This window comes from Onychomys torridus, chromosome 16, assembly GCF_903995425.1.
Source record: "Onychomys torridus chromosome 16, mOncTor1.1, whole genome shotgun sequence".
Classification (NCBI taxonomy): domain Eukaryota; kingdom Metazoa; phylum Chordata; class Mammalia; order Rodentia; family Cricetidae; genus Onychomys; species Onychomys torridus.
In genome coordinates, this window is record NC_050458.1 from 6604924 (window position 1) to 6621929 (window position 17006).

The 17006-nt window shown below is 42.7% G+C and overlaps 1 protein-coding gene across 5 annotated transcripts in view; it reads left to right on the top strand.

Annotated features, from left to right (window-relative positions):
- Positions 1-2960: 2960 nt before the first annotated feature.
- The window catches only part of Rims2 (regulating synaptic membrane exocytosis 2), a 465362-nt gene continuing 451316 nt past the window's right edge, over positions 2961-17006 (top strand). For all 5 annotated transcript variants that reach the window (XM_036208697.1, XM_036208698.1, XM_036208701.1 and 2 more), the window contains exon 1: positions 2961-3152. In XM_036208697.1, the coding sequence (XP_036064590.1) occupies positions 2977-3152 (176 nt within the window). In that variant the 5' untranslated portion in view covers positions 2961-2976. The remainder of the gene's footprint in view (positions 3153-17006) is intronic.

Consider the following 17006-nt stretch of genomic DNA (forward strand, 5'->3'; position numbering starts at 1 on the left):
ATACTCATGGAGGATGTGGGCTGTGGCAGATTCAGGTTCAGGCCCACTGTGTGTTAAGTGCTGGCATTGGCTCATCCAGGGAGGTGAGGCAGTGGACAGGGGGGCACAGACCTCACCAAGCTATACGACTTGCAAAAAATAATGTAGGTCCCAGAAGGTGACCCTCTGCTGTAAAGCAACCCACATTTTTTTTTTTCCAGTCTGACTAACTGCTTTCAAATTCACATTTTATGTATTTGAAATAACTAAGCTATTTTAACCTCAGAATCTTCAGACTCAGCAGTGTGTGCACATTCTGGTTTCTGATCCTGTTTCGATGATGCTGGCTAGGGTTTGGAGGAGGGTATTTTTAAAAACGGAATCAGAAATAAGGTGGAACGTTATTATTTATAGTGCTATCGTCACGTTTAAAGGAGAACTTACTGCGGTTTTGGTGGCTTTCCTAGGTTAAAGCTGTAAGTATGTATACCAACTGACTGGGACGTAGTCATTGCATGGCAGCAAAGGAGTGTGTGCACAGCAAATTTAACACGTGAATTTGAGGTCAGTGATTCAGTTTTCTTTCCAAGTCTTTCCTTTTGCTTGCTTCCTTCTCTGTCTTGTGTTCTTTCTTCACCATTATCTGTATAGCTCTCACCCTTCGGTAGCCATTAGCCAGTTGGGGTACTTCCACAACATACTCACGACCCAGGTCTCAGAATTGATTCATGTGCCCCAGGGTTGGGCTCAGGTGTTTTTAAAAGTGACACATGTCATCTTCATTTGGTAAGGTTGAAAACCACGACACTTTCACATTGGACTAAGTTCATCTAGAGTCTGATTCCAGCTCTATTATTATTTACCATATTTATAAATCTCCTGATCTTAGTCTTCCATTTTCTTATGATGAGCTTAAACATTCTTTAACTGTAAAACATTTAAATCAATTGTCTCATCTGTTTTGCCTAGCTCCAAAGCAGTGAAGATAATTTGGATTATGAATCTGGTTGAAAACAGGTGAGTGGTAGTAGCAATTGGCAGTAATAATAATAATAATAATAATAATAATAATAATAATAATAAACATAAGCAGACTTTTCCATTTCTTCTTTCCAGTTACAAAGCATGGAGAAAAACAATATTCCAGCTTAGAAATCACAAGAGCCATCTAGTGACGCTTTGTCTGTTTTCAGTTCTCTTAAATTGAGACTAGTCAGATGGTAGGTACCTGGGGAACAAAGGGAGGAGGAGAGAGAGCCTACTACACATAAATATAATGCAAACCCCGAAGGCTTTACTCGCTAGCCCATGATCTGTCCTGGTACTAGGCAATGCGAGTGTGGAAGGCGTGGTGGAGGTGTGTACATACACACGCACGCACGCACACTCTAACCTTGCTATCCGAAGCACTTGTCTAGAGCGCCAGGAAGAGGAAAATGGGGTGATCCGGATCACCCCGCATCTGGCTCGCTCCGCCCCCAGGGACAGCTGTCTGGGCTTCTCCTTGAGCCGGCGCCGGTGGCGGCCACCTCCTTCCTCCCGGGCCCGTTTTTCTTCTTTCACGGAGCTCATCTCCCAGCTTCTAAAACCAGGCTATGGCTCTCCTCTCGCTTCTCTAGAGTGAACGGCAGGAAAGGGCCAAAGAGCCGGAATCCTTGGTCCCAGCTCATCCTCTGGGGAGCAGATCTGATCCCCCCCGCCACCTTCCAGTCTCCTCCTCATCCCAAGCTTCAGGCAAACCCTGACTGTCACCTCCGCCTCCAGCGCCTCTCGGTGCTGGCCAGCCCAGTTTTCCAGAACTTCCGCACTCCTCCCGCCCTGGTCCCGGCCCGAGACCCTACGAGCGCTCCCCAATTCTCTCACACCTCCCTGGAGTCACTCCTCCGGCTCTGCCCCTTCCGGGTCCCCGCGGGGACACCCACCTGCTGGGGTCTTCCCCGTTCCAGGACCCCGCCCGGGACAGCTCGGGAGCAGCTCCCCGCCCCCACGGCCCCTCCGTCCACACACCCGCACCTCGGGGCGCTGCCCCGCGTCCCCACCCCACTCCGGGCCGTGAGCCGGGGGTGCTGGGGACGAGCTGCCGGCCGAGCGAGTCCCGGCCTGGGCGGTCGGGAGGCGACGCGGGCCCCGCGGGGAGAGCCTGCGAGCCGAGGGAGGGCGGAGGGCGGAGGCGGCCGCACCGGGCGGCGGCGGCGCAGTGAGCGGGCGGACCCCGGGGGCGGCGGGACCCCGGGCGGGCGCGTGCCGAGCCCCGCCGCGGGTGTGCGAGCCCGCTGGGGTCCGGGCGTCGGCCGCGGCGGGGCGCGGGAGGCCGTCCGCCTCGGGCCGGGTGGGGGCGGGGGTCCCCTGCGGCAGCCCGCGCCTCGCGCTTCCCGGAGGGCTTCCTCCCTCCGCCCGGGGACGCGCCGGCTGGGCGGCCGGCCGGCGGGACCGGCAGCCGCGCCACTTCCTCGCTCGCTCCCCCCTCGGGCCCCGGGGCCACGCCGCCTCCGGGCGCACCCGGGGCGAGTTCCCGGGACTCCCCAGGGGGTCGGGCTCGCGGGCGGCGCTTCCCGCTCGGCCACCGGCCACTCGCGCCCCAGCCCGCGCGCCGCCCTCCCGCCCGCCCGCCCGCCCGCCCGCTCCCTCCAGTCACCCCACCCTCAGCCGTCCCCGCCACCTTACTCCACCGCCCTCCCCCGCCGCTCGGCGCACTCCGCGTCGGGGCCTCCAGCTCCTCGCTCCCGCGAACCGCTCACTTGCCAGCCCTGCGCCCCCGGGAAGAAGAAACATTTCCCCGCGCGCACTCCTCCGCCCTCCCTCTCCCCACCCCAGCGCGGCCCTCCCCTCCCCCTGCTTCCTTTCCTGGGGGAGGGGGGCCGTCGCCGGGGATTGAAGGCCATTGATTTGTATGTATTTGTCCCAGCGCCGGAGGCTGCCCCAGCCGCCCGCGCCGGAGCCGCCGCTGCCCGTGGAGTTGCCTCCCTGCTTCCCTAGGGTGGTTCGGCTCCACCAAACATGTCGGCTCCGGTCGGGCCCCGGGGCCGCCCGGCTCCCACCCCGGCGGCCTCGCAGCCTCCTCCGCAGCCCGAGATGCCGGACCTCAGCCACCTCACGGAAGAGGAGAGGAAGATCATCCTGGCTGTCATGGATCGCCAGAAGAAAGAAGAGGAGAAGGAGCAGTCGGTGCTCAAGTAAGGACCGGGCTCCATCTTCCCGCCTCTCTCCCTGCCCTCCCTCCGCCCCCCTCGGCCGCAACCCCGCGGCCGCCGGCGCGCCGGGGATCGCCGCCTTCCCTCCCGCCGGTGGCGCCGGGGCCACGAGGGCTGCGGCCCGCCGCTGCCCGCCGCCGCCGGGGTCGCTTTCCCGTTGCCGGAGCGGCGGGGGTGTGTGTCGCGGAGGGAGGGCGCCGAGGCCGGCGGAGGTGACGGCGGCGAGCTCGGGGGAGGCGTCCTCTGCCCCGGCGCCCTCCGGCTTGGCCCCGCGGGCCCCTGGGGCTCCCGGGGACGAGGCTGAAGCCCGGCTCCTGGCGGCCCCTCTCCTTCCCCGCCGCCCCCGCGCGGAGGCAGTGACTGGGGCACGGAATCCAATATGGCCGTGCACAGGTGCTCCCCGGGCCGGACCCGGGTGAGGGCGCCCAGGCCCGGGGTGCGGGCGCCGCCGGGGTCCCTCGTCCCGCGCCCGCGAGGGCCGCCTCTGTCCCCCCCACCCCCGCAGCCCCGGGGGGAGAGGTGCGCTGCCCACGGCCGCGGCGGGCGGGGAGGCGGCGGCGCGGGCCAGGGGCCTAAGCGCGGTCGCGTCTCGGGTGGGTGTGCGGCCGCCGCCATCTTCCAGCCCCTCCCCCTCGGCGGGTGCTAACACCCTGCGCTCTGCCGTGCTTCCTGTTTGCAACTAGTAAATCTGGGTGATCCCGACGAGGCTCCGGCGCCTGCTGCCCTCCGTGCAGTTTGGGTCGCTCCCTAGCTTGTGAAGTTCTACTATGTTTGCTCACAGTCCAGCCAGCCGGGATTTTTGCCGAGGGTGGGAGGCGTGAAAGTAGCAGCCAGACGTCGGTTGAGAGGCGGTGTAACTTCAGCACCAGGGAACTGTCCAGACCGAGTTTCCCTTAGCTTCTCACTTTGCAGTGTAGCTGAGATTTGTGCCTACAGGTTTGTTTTTACATGTTTTATGATTTTTGGTATCTCAGTTACTTCGGGAAAGTCACTGTCTAGATGTGTAACCTTTTGATGTTTATCCAAGTCATTTTTTTCTTTCATTTTTTTTTTTTTTGCTTGAAACGAGTTACTCACTATAAAAAATTAACCTGTATGTGCCTAAAGAGGGACAGTTCTTTTGCAAGTCACCAAATACACTTTCCCATAATCTCTGTAGAAACATACAATTAAAAGTGCAGACTTCCTCTGTGAAAAGAAATAACATTCCGACCTCCAGCCACCTAGTTTGAAAACAGGTTGTTGAATTCAGTATTCTTTCACATATGAAAACACCCTTTGTCTATTGTACATGTGTTCATATTTAATTTAAATGTATTTTGCATAGCCTGTGGTAGCAGAATTTATATCAAATAGGTATGTATCTTAGGAAAATATGCAATTTCTCACAAAATAATGAAGGAAAAAGAAAGCAAATGTAGTCCTGACATATTAACTGAAATTAAGAATTGCTTTTTCAAAACTAACTTTTAGATTTGAATAATTACTAGGGAATTTGACTTATCAGTGGACATAGGATATGAACAAAAAGTTAAGTAATTTAATAAGCTTAAACTATGAAACAATATAGATAGTTTTAAAAAGCTTTTGAACATACTCATAACTTAGTTCAACTTTAATGTATACTCATAGTGCTAAACTTTTGATCATTATAATTTTATATTCAGATGTATGAATTTATATTTCTTAATATAGTTGTTAAAAATTAGTGTAGCCAAAATGATGCCCAAATAAAATATGGCTTTATTTCTTTGACCCACATATTTAAATGGAAATGGGTTTTCATTTATACTAAATTAAATCATAATATTTATTGGCTAGTTAATTTTATATAGTTCTATATTTACTGATTCAATATATGGACATTTAGTAGAATACTTGATTGCTGAATTAAAAATTGCTCAAAGTGAACATTGTATTTTATTAGATAGATGTTATTACAGGATTTTTCAGGTCAGTTATGTGTATACACCTCCAAGTAAACCTACATACTTTGCAAATACATATGTTTGTCCATTTATTTCACATTATTTAGGTAGACACATTCTCTAAACATATCCATATATGTGAAATGAAAAATACAGATTCAGATTTAAGTACTTATTTACATAGTGTTAAATGTTCTTTAAGACACTTTTGAAATGAGATTAGACAGGGAAGCTAAGAGTAAACTTTATGACAGAATTACAGTAACAAAAGGCAAATCATCTTGAAGAATTGGACCATTTATTAAATAATATGTTCCTGGTCTTGGGTGTTGGATAACAGTGTGCTATGTAGGAAAAAATAGTACTGATAGTTGTAAGTGACTACTCTTTCCCTTGAAAGTTTAGGGCTTTTAACCATCTCATGGGTAAGCAGTCTTTTATTTCTTGGTATTGCTATCATTTATTTGCATGCTAGCATCTTTTCTGAGAGAAGGTCATAGGCACAGAGAAGTCAAGCAAAATTCAAATTTATATCTAATACTTTAAAACTGTTATATTAAAAATAAATTTGACGTGTGAAGCAATTGAAAACTGGATAAAAATACTTGTGTGATCTGTGAGTTTCAGTATTTATACTAAGTGTTATGCAAAGTAAGATGTTTGTATCCAAGGGCATCACAAGATGATGTGCTGGAATACAAGAAGAACATACTGAAACTTACAGTCCTATCTTTGAAAAAATAGATTATGCCCCATTAGTACTTAGTATAGATTAGCTAATGCTAAGGTGCATGTAATTTATGAATAAATGCATACATTAAAAGTTTATGCCTGAGATGTTTTCAGTAGGAAAGGTGAGCCATCAAAACAGGTTGAGGCCACTACAGTACTCTTTTTAGGGACCTGAATAATTAAAAATGATTCATATGTCATTATTAGTGATTCCTTCAAGGCCCAGCTAGGCATACACATACTGAGGAAGCCTTCTGTCAATCAAACAATGCTATCTTACATTCAAGTGAGTTCCTGTAATTTTCAAAGCATTTTTACATCTCACTAGCCCCCTGGTTAATTACTAAACCAAAACCAAGCAAAAGCCCCACACAGATCCCTGAGGCAATCTCAGTTTGAGTCTTGAGAAGTCACTGTTGTTATTTGCTCTGTAGCACCCTTAGCACATAGTGGGTGTCTAGTCCGAGACCTTGAGCAGAGCTGCAGTGCAGATGGTCCATTCATTCTGTGGGAAAATGAGGAATAAGTCTTTGAAAGGAAAACTGTTTAGTGAATGTTGTACTTCTGTGGTCTTTTTTTGATTTTGTTTTCATGTGCTTTTAATTTTTTTTTTTTTTTGTAAAGAAGTATCAAGAAGTCAAAGCCACTAAAATCAAATAGAAGGTATCTAGTAAATATGTATTGAGGTTTATTATACACCCAAAATAATCTTCTATAGAAAGCATTTTGAACACAGAAATTATTTTCTCCTTCCTTTCCTTACTACTTTTTCTATCCCGCCCCGCTTCTCCCGCCCACTGGATAGTGTCTTTCTGTAACCCAGGTTGGCCTTACAATATGTCTGCCTCTGCCTTCCCAATCCCAAGTGCTAGGATTATAGGCATTGTTTTTACCACATCCAGCTATTTATGTGTTTCAGAAGGTGTGTATTATACATTGTCTTCATATTCAACTTTGATTTCCTATTAATGTTAAAAGGGCAACTTGCCACCCCCCCATATACAGAATAAAGCACATTCCTGATAAATTAACAAGTACATATTATGTACATTTTATGAGTAGTTCTAAATGTTTTATTGTATTTAGTTTATTTATTTATATTTGGGACAGAGTGTTGCTTTGTCACCCTGGCTTGCTTGGAACTTGCTCTGTAGACCAGTCTGGCCTCAAACTCACAGAGATCCACCTGCCTTTGTCACCCATTAAAGGTGTGTGCCACCATGCCACGCTAGATTTTTTATTTTATTTTGTTTCGGGACATAGTCTCTCTACATAGCCCTAGCTGTTCTGGAACTGACCATGTAGACAGGGACAGCCTCAAACTCACACAGAACTGCCTTCCTCTGCCTCTTGAGGGCTGGTATCATAGGCGTGTGTGTCACCACACCCAGCTTAAATTTTTTAATGTTGCAATTTTATAATGAGTTTTAAAGTTAATTTATAAAATTATTTATTGAATATATAATATATACTTTTGCTACAAAATATCTTATTTACCTGTTTATTACCCATGTGCAATTATTGTTACTAGCATATTTGTTCTCTGCACAATAAAATCTAGGTGCCAAGAGATGTCTGTGTATATAAGCATGTGTATTTATATGTGCATGCACACATGTTTTTTTCTTGTGTATGTGTTGTTGTTTGTTTTTCAAGACAGGATTTCCCTTTGTATCCCTGGCTGTCCGTGGAACTCACTCTGTAGACCAGGTTGGTCTTGAACTCACAGAGATCCTTCTGCCTCTGCTTCCCAAGTGCTGGGATTAAAGGCGCATGCCATCACCACCCATATAGCATGCTTGTATGCAAACATAAAAGTATAAGTATGTCCTGTATTTTGGTTTTTAGGAGATAATTTCTACATTTGGTTCAGTGCCAGTATCTGTCCCATTTTCTGAATGTTTTGTAATTTCCTTAACTGATGCCTACTTTCAGGTATTTAAGTTGTTTCTGTTTTGCCACTAGACACAGTACTTTGATACATTGTTTTTAATGTATCAGACTGTATCTCTGGGATACATTCTTAGAAATAAAATTGTTCTTACAAAGAGTCAGTAAACTTCAATAAATACTACCAAATTTATTTTTGTAGAGGAAGTATGTATAAATCTCATACACTGAGGAGATTTTCCTACTTCCTTGCCAAATCAGTGTGTGGTAAGCTTGGTCAGACTTTCAGTAATAAATATGCCACTGTAGATTTAACTTGCAGTTTTCTTATTACCAATGAGAGCGAGAGCCTTTTCCATTTGTTTAGGATTTACATTTTCTTTACTGTTGGTGATTTTTAGTATACTGTTGAAGCTCTTCATACATTTGTGTTAGTTAGGACCTTATTCATCCTCTCCTCCCTTTTTATTGGTCAAGATTTTAAAAATGTGTTCAAATTTATGGCTTCTAGATTTGATATCAGCTTAGAATGGCCTTCTTTATGCTAATATTTGTCTGTCTGCCTGTCTACCTGTCTGTCTGTGTCTCTCTCTACATAGCCTGCCAGATGAATGATAGTGAGTCATAAAGACTTTTAAATAAAGATGATCACTGCACCATGTGAATATATCCATTACCTTTGCCTAAAATGGAAACTTTTAGTTTAAGGATTTAGATGTATTCTAACAATAGCTTGGCATTTTTATAAGAAAGTGTATAAAGAAATTTTAATCTATATTCTGTGTTTTAAATTAAGAGAACAATTAGTAATATATTCCAGTTGACAGTACATTTTAAGAAAAGGACAATTATGCTGTTTAAATAAAGAGGTGGTGGAGACAAGGGTGATGGACCAACTTAGTTGTTTCTTAAAACTTTACTGATGAATAAGTTCTTGCTTAAATTATTAAAGTCTCTGTGTTTCCGAACCTATACTAGGTGTGTACTAGGATTGATCACTATAGACTGGGTTTCCTGAGTGTGTAGGTATGCAACAAGTAATCACTCTTGTTTGCTAATTATAGACAACACTCTTTTTTGTTTTTGGAGCTGAGGATCGAACCCAGGGCCTTGCGCTTGCTAGGCAAGCTCTCTACCACTGAGCTAAATCCCCAACCCCAACAACACTCTTTTAAGACTTAAAATGTTTTAATAACATGTAGGTGAAGGGATTGAGAGATTTATTTCCATTTTTAGTAGGATATTTATTTATTTATTTATTTATTGATTGATTGATTGATTGATTGATTGATTGATTTACAGGCAGGGTTTCTTTGTAGCCTTGGCTGTCCCATTTATTCATTTATTTATGTATTCTTTCTTTCTATCTATCTATCTATCTATCTATCTATCTATCTATAGATAGACAGGGCTTCTTTGTAGCCTTGACTGTCCCAGAACTAGCTCTGGAGAGATCTGGCTCCATCTCACAGAGATCTGCCTGCCTCTGACTCCTGAGTACTGGGATTTAAGGTGTGTGCCACCACTGCCCGGGTTCAAGGGACAAATAACTTGTAAGCATAGGATTGAAGTGAGGGAGTATGAGGACTTGAAAGTAGTTTTCTCATCAATATTCATTTCTTAGGAAGTCTGAGAACTAAGGGGTAGTAGTGAAAATAATGTGAATACCAAATCCTGCTTGCCAGAGGGCATGTATGTGACTAAGTGTGGAGGCTACTTTGTGATTATCCTTTGTGGTTACTTTTTCATTATGATATTGAACCAAACATGTACTTATTTGTATTATTCCTATTATAAACAAGAGTCTGAAGCCTGGTTATTAGAACTTAGAATACCCATCTTCAAATTGTTGCTCAGAAAGCTCAATGTGTGTATGATCGTGTCTTTCTTACCCTTCCGACCTTCCCTGAAAACATGCATGTTTAGAGACCCCTTCTCTGATCATGCTTTTAACCAGGTTTCTTCTTTTTCCTTTATTAGAGCATCTTCTATGTTTCCCAATTTGTGGTCTGCCTACTCTGCTAGATTATTGACTTTCATAGACTAAACACTATTATTTAGAGAATACTTGAAGTTAAATCTAATAATTAAAAGAAAAAAAGATTGCTTGTAATTGTATAGTTATTTCTGAAGTAAAATTTAGTTTTAAAATTTATGCCTAATTTATTTGGAAGTTGACATATATAATGCAGCTTGTATATTTTATAATTATTTATTTGTACAGTTGCAATTGTTTTTAAACTTAGCTTATCCATTTTCATCAGAAAATAGAAAATTGTAATTATATATCATTTTAAAATGTAAGAAACTTAAGAATTAAGGAATATTTTGCTTTAAAATTTTTCTTTTGATCATTCATAAATTTCCATTGTGTGTAGCAGAGCTGAATGTACAAAATGCCTTTTTTTTTTCTTCAGGAATTGAACCTAGGGTATTGTGTGTGTTAGGCAGACACTATAACTGAGAGATAGTTGTATCCTTAGGCCTTTAAAATATGAAGCAATTAATTCATTTATTGTCTGTGCGTGTATGTCTGAGTACAGGTGCACATATGCCATGGTGCACATGTGGAGGTCAGAGAACTTACCTTTGGGAGTTGGTTATTTTCTGCCATCTTAGGTGTTTTGGGGGAACAAACATAGGTCATCAGATCTTTCTCATACAGTGCTTCTGTTTGCTGAGCCAGTGTTGAGATGTACCGCAGGCTGGCCTTGAACTCATGACCTTGGTTCTTCAGCTTCATGAGTGCTGGCATAACAGGTGTGCACCATTGTACTTGGTTCACACAAAGTGTATCCGATAGAAATAGTTGATGCCTTTCACAGGCAAAGGGTCTGAGACTAACCGTTTCATATAAAGACAAAATAATGTAAAATGTCATGAAGAATACAGTAAAGGTGTATTCAGTACATAATAACCGCAGTAAAAATCATTGAGACTAATTGTATAAGTAGTTTGTTGTTTCTTGGGCATTGTTTCAAAGTACCAGTTTATCCTGGTAAAATATCTTGAGGTTTCACTCCTAGACTTCAGTATTCTCTGGTGACCAATGAAATGCAGAGATCTCTGGGTATCTAGATCCTTTTAACCACTGTCAGCTAACCCTTAGGGAATTCATGGTAAGAAAAACGGTGAACCACACCTAAAATCCTGCATAGTGAATGGTAGACAACCACTGAGAACAGTGCCCCATGAATATATGCAGATGAAGAAGTTTCCGAACTAGTCTGAGGTAGGTGGCTTCAGTCCCTAAGGATGAGTAGAAGGTATCCAGGCAAGTGGAGCTATTCCAAGCAAAAACCCTCTCAAGTCTCCCTAACCCAAAGAATTCTTCGACTGTAAACAGATGTGTAGCATATAGGGGGGCATGGTTAAGGAATGGTTCAGCAGGGCTTTAAATGGAGATGAGTTACTAGAGGAGACGAGAGGCCGAGGGTCAGTTCTCTGGACATGAGTGTCATTGTGATGGCAGTCGGAAGGGGTTTTAACCAGTGACACAATATAATTAGACTTTTGTTGGGAAATACTTTTACAGTGATGATTAATGAGAAGGTGTAGAACTAGAGGCTAGGGCCCCAGTTAGCAGACTACTTCAGTAATCCAGGTGATAAAAAATATAAAATTAGACAGTAGAGAGCCAAGGTAGTTTTCCAAGAGTTAGAATCCAGAATTTCCAGGATTTGACAGCTGTATGAGAGAGTCAGGTAAGCTGCCTTTTAAGACACTGGGCTTGTTTACTGACTGCCATGTAAACCTGCTCATGTCAGTGGTGGCTGGCGCTCTAAACTTTGCTAGTCCGAGGACTAGTGTTTTCTGATGGAGCAGCCCCACAGCAGCCTCCTTTATTGCTTCAGTTTTTCTAAGTTTATCAAATGAATGTGAGTTAGAGGAGTAACTCTGTAACTTGAAAAGGCTTGAAAAGAAAATAGAGAAGTAGAAAACTGACCAAAAGTGAGGAGGAAGAAGAGGAGACAAAGAAAAAAGTAGGGAGGGAGGGAGGGAGGGAGGGAGAGGGAGGAGAGAGAGAGAGAGAGAGAGAGAGAGAGAGAGAGAGAGAGAGAGAGGGGTAGGTGTCAGTTTGGGCTCTGCGAGGCTATTCTTAATCGGAAAGAATTATATCTGCTATATCTTAACATGGAAACTTCTCTGCTGGAGATCTTTCCTTTCTCCCCTCCTCCTCTCTTCCCCTCTCCTCTCCTTCTTTCCTCTGCTTTTCTTTTCTTTCTTTTTTTCTTCTCCCTCCCTCCCTCCCTCCCTTCCTCCCTTCTTTCTTTCTTTCTTTCTTTCTTTCTTTCTTTCTTTCTTTCTTTCTTTCTTTCTTTCTTTCTTTCTTTCTTTCTTTTTTTTTTGGCATGGTTTCTCTGTGTAGCCCTGGCTGTCCAGGAACTCAGCTCTGTAGCCCAGGCTGGTCTCAGACTCAGAGATCCGCCTGCCTCTGCCTCCTGAGTGCTGGGATCAAAAGTGTGTGCCATCAAGCCTGGCTGCTATGTGGTCTTTCAAAACTCCTGGTCTTTTCTTTCTGAAACATCCCTTATTCCCATTGATAAGAGAGTCTCAGGAATTTCTCACCTTCTGGCTTTGTTTCAATTCTTGGGCATTTTAAACTATGATACTGTCTTTGTTTTATATGTTAGGCTTAACTAGAATAAATTTCTGTCAGGTATATATATTCATACTTCTGAGAAAATTTTGAAGATATGGATGAATTTTTAGAAAAATAGAAGAAATTAGCTATGGAACTGAAATGTTGGAGTTAATGAGATTTGTTTCTCTTTTTACTAGATTACTGAATTGCAGAATTATAGATTGTGTATTATGAAAGGAAGAGGAAGCTCATTAGATTTTGCGGTGTCAATTTCAGAAATAGGACCAGAAGTAGAGTTGTCAAAGGGGCCAGTTAGGGAGCTGGAGAGATGGCTCAGTGTTCGATTTACTTGCTTGATTCTCAGCACCCACACACCAACTCACATGTGCTTGGCACTGGTTACAGTGGACTCCACATCCTCTTCTGGCCTGGACCAGGTGCTTATGTGATGAATTCAGATGCATGCAGACAGACACTTCTACAGTAAGTTTAGTCTCAGGTGTGATATGATCTATAGTTCACAGTACAATAAAAACAAATTGACCAAAAGTCATCAACTTTTATGCTGTTTGTATTTTATGAATATTTTTACATGTATGTTATATAGATATTGAAAGCATTATTTCTATTTTCATGTAACATAGTACTACCTAAATGCTTTTAAAAGGTATTTGGGGTTAATAATTTTTACCTAGTTTATACGTCATAAACATTTAATAGTTTTATGTAACACCATTTGGTAGGTTCTTGAACAGAGCTGGATACATACCCCTTTTAGTAAGGCACGGGAAGCCTTTAACAGTTTTTCTTCCAATTAAGCTTGTGTTTGTATGGAAGGGAAAAATAGCCTGGCAGTTTCCTGCATTCTGTGACTAGGCTTCTGGGCTTGTAAGACTGGGAAAAAACAATACAGTAAGCAATGTAGTTAGGTAGCAGAATAATCAGTGGTGTTTGGCGCTTTGGTATTTAGTTGACAGATGGAGATGATGCTCACATTCATCTTGTTTTGTTGGCATATGAGAAGTCTATTATAATTTTTCTAATAGTTTGTTTCCCAAGAGCATAGATGAAAAACCTGTTTTATCACACTTAATTTCTGTTACCCAAAAGCTGTCTTTAGCCTGAAAGAATTAAGGCTTGTTCTGTCAAAAATGAATTTTGTTATGGAGATGGCAAGGTGTTCATGTTCATCAAAGATCTATATTTTCTTTCAGAAAGTTATTGCTGTACATCATGGCCCCTAGCTCTGGCCTCCCTTTATGAACTCTTCTTGCATCTGGATAGGTTCATGTGACACTGAGTTGTAGTGTCTATACAGTTCTGTTCCCATTAGCTTTTAATGAGTAAGAAATAGGCTTTGGATATTAAATCATCGCAATTTTGGGGGTTGTAACTATTGTTATGAGTAATATCACATTGTTTTGTTGGAATGTCTATTATCATTTTTCTAAATTTGACTAATACAAATTTTTTCAATTTTTTTTTCCTGTTTTTTGTTTTTGTTGAGTCAAGGTTTTACTGTGTAACCCTGGCTGGCCTGGAGTTAATTTTTAAGACCAGGCTGGCCTTGAATTTATAGAGATCCGTCTGCCTCTGCCTCCCAAATGCTGGGATTAAAAGTGTGTGCCACTATAACTTTTTGTTATTTAACTTTGAAAAAACTTGCATTTTATAACTGTGCAATAGTTAGCTATAGAAGTACTTCCATTTATATATTTGTTTGTTTGTTTGTTTATTTATTTATTTACTGAAGGGTCTTATGTATCCTAGGCTGGCCTTAGACTTGATGTGTAGCTGAGATTAACCTTGAGCTTCTGGTCCTTCTGCCTCTACACCTGAGTGCTAGGACCGTTGCTGTGTGTGCTCCTGCACTGGAAGCCTTAAGAAAGGAGCTACCTCCCTGGTCTCCTGGTACCAAACTCTATTACTGTAGGCTGATAGCTCTTCACTAATTGTCTGGTCTAAGCCAAGTCTTAATTCAGTCATAGGATTGATTAGTGAACAAAATTTCTAAGGAAGTGTCTGTTCCACATACCTGGTAACTACCATGCTGAACTCTGTCCTTGTTTGTCTGGGTAGGTATAATCATACTAAACTGGGTGGCTTATAATCAACAGAAATGTATGAAAAAGAAATACATTTCAGTTTAGTTTTTCACAGGTTTCTGCAAAAGTCTAAAATCAAGGCAGTGATGTAGTCATTGTTGGCCCAGGTCTTACTTTCCTGTGTGTGTGTGTGTGTGTGTGTGTGTGTGTGTGTGTGTGTCTTTCATCTTGTTATGCTCTCACATGGTTTGAGGGCACAGGAGCTCTGAAGTGCCTTTTCTTTTACTTTTCCGAATAGGGCCACATGAGGCTCCACTGATCTTAGTGGAGGCTTTACCCATAAAATCTTGTCCAGTGCTCCACCTCCTGTTATCATGATATCCAGGAAATAGACTTTGAGAAACGAAATTGTGAAACATAAGCATTTGATCTACAATTTAATCTAACAGAGAATTATAGTTCATGTCTTGACAGGTGTTTTGCTTTTGAAGCATATACAACACAGAGACTTAATGAGAAGTCAGAAATACATACCTCTAAAGATTGGTCTTAGAATGTATTGAAACTTCACAATAAAAGTTCACCAGGTTTAATGTTAATGGTTGCATTCTGTTTCCAAACTGAAGGTAAGGAAACTTGATAGGAACTGGAAGTTAATTTCAGCAGACATTAAGGGCATACAGTTGAGTGTTATTGGAATCAATGTTTGTTACGTATTTTTCCATCTATTCCACTTTCCCTCACTATGTGGCATACTTTGGAGGCTAATTTATGTGGTTCATATCAAATGGCTCCCTTATTCTCAACTTCATTTAGGTTTTGTCAATGTGAAGTACTGGCAGAGTAAATGATAGAAGACAATGTGGGTATCATATTTGTTCACAGTCTTCTTCCATACCACGTGTTTGTGGGTAGCTTTATCTTTCGTTTGGTTTTTCGAGACAGGGTTTCTCTGTGTAGCTTTGGTGGCTGTCCTGGAACTCGCTCTGTAGACCAGGCTGGCCTCGAACTCACAGAGATCCGCCTGGCTCTGCCTCCTGAGTGCTGGGATTAAAGGGGTGCACCACCACGGTCTGGCTGGGTAGCTTTATCTTTGTGCGCAATCCACAGGTAGTCTGTTCACACACTTTTTCTCCTTTGGTTTTGAAAATGTTTCCAGCATTGCTGTCCAGGCTCACCTCCGCCCCTTGTTGACTTCCTTAATCCCTGCCCCACATCTGTAAACTGTCTTTATACAACACTCAGTTTCTCGGTTTCAGTGTAGTGCTTCTTTGCTGGTAGAACCTGGATTGACACCCCACTGTTTACTGACAAGTTAACGAATGTGAATGACGGGTCACAACTTGTTGGTATTTACAGACTCCTTCACTCCATGTACCAATGACAGAAGCATGATAATCTTCTTGGTCTCTTTCCTTGTTACATTCTTGACTCTGTTAGGTATATAGCCTGACTCCTTAACTGATGAAGTGCTGTGTGTGCAGCTCCATTGCTCTGATGAGACTCTTTTTAAATAATTTTGTCAGTTACAGAGTCTTTCCTTTCAATTTACATAGCATTTTGTGTATTTTTATGTTTCTGATATTCAGTAGTAGTTATTAACCTTTGTTTTCCTTAGAGCAATTAAGTTATTTGAATCTGTGGACTAAATTTTAATATTTTTAATTAAACAATTTATTTTTATGTTCAGGGAAGTGCCAGGCATATTTAAACATTTTTTAAGTAAGACTTGGTGGTAGAAGGATCATCTTGATTTCCTTTTATTCTTTCAGCCACTAATATAACCAATTACTAAATATTTTTTAGTCATATTTTTTCAAATATCTTTGAAATCTGTCTTTCATCATCTTCATGGTCTCTGTCTTGAAGCTTTAATGTGATTTGCTTGATTATTTCTAAATTATTATTCATGTCTAAATAGGTTTATTTTTCATGTTTACCTCTTCTGACCCAACAACCTCTAATAATGCTTTAGCTCTTTAAGACAGAGATAAATATATTTTAAAATCCTTAACATTCTTCTATGTCTCTATTTCACTTAAAAATTATTTTATGTACATGGGTATTTTGCCTGCATGTATGTCTATGTATAACATGAGTGCCTGGTTCCTGAAGAGGTCAGAAGAATATGTCTGAGCCCCTGGAACTGGAGTTACAGATTTTTTTGAGCCACCAAGTGGGTGCTGGGAATTGAAGTTGGGTACTCTGGAAGACTGTCCAACCCTCTTAATCATTGAGTTATTTCTGCAGCCCCAGGTGTTTATTTTTTATTTTGAATTTGTCTTCCATTAGGTTTTGTTTGTGTTTGACTATATTGGTGGGCTTGTGGGAGTTGAATTATATTCATTCAGTATTGATTATACACTAGGTTTCAGGTCACAGAACCTTGTAAATATAGAACACAGGTTTGTATCTAGATACTTTAACAAACACTTGTTTATTTACTAATGCGTGTGTCTGTCAAAGACTGTGAGAGCATATGCACATGAGTCTGTGTCTGTGCTTGCACATAGAGACCCAGAGAGGGCAGCAGGTGTTTCTTCTGTCCCTCTTTGCCTGTTGGAGGCAGGGTCTCTCCTTGAATCTGAGGTTCACACTTTGGCTAGGCTTCGAAGCCAGCAGGCCCCAGTGACCCTTCTCTCTGCTGTCCTCAGGG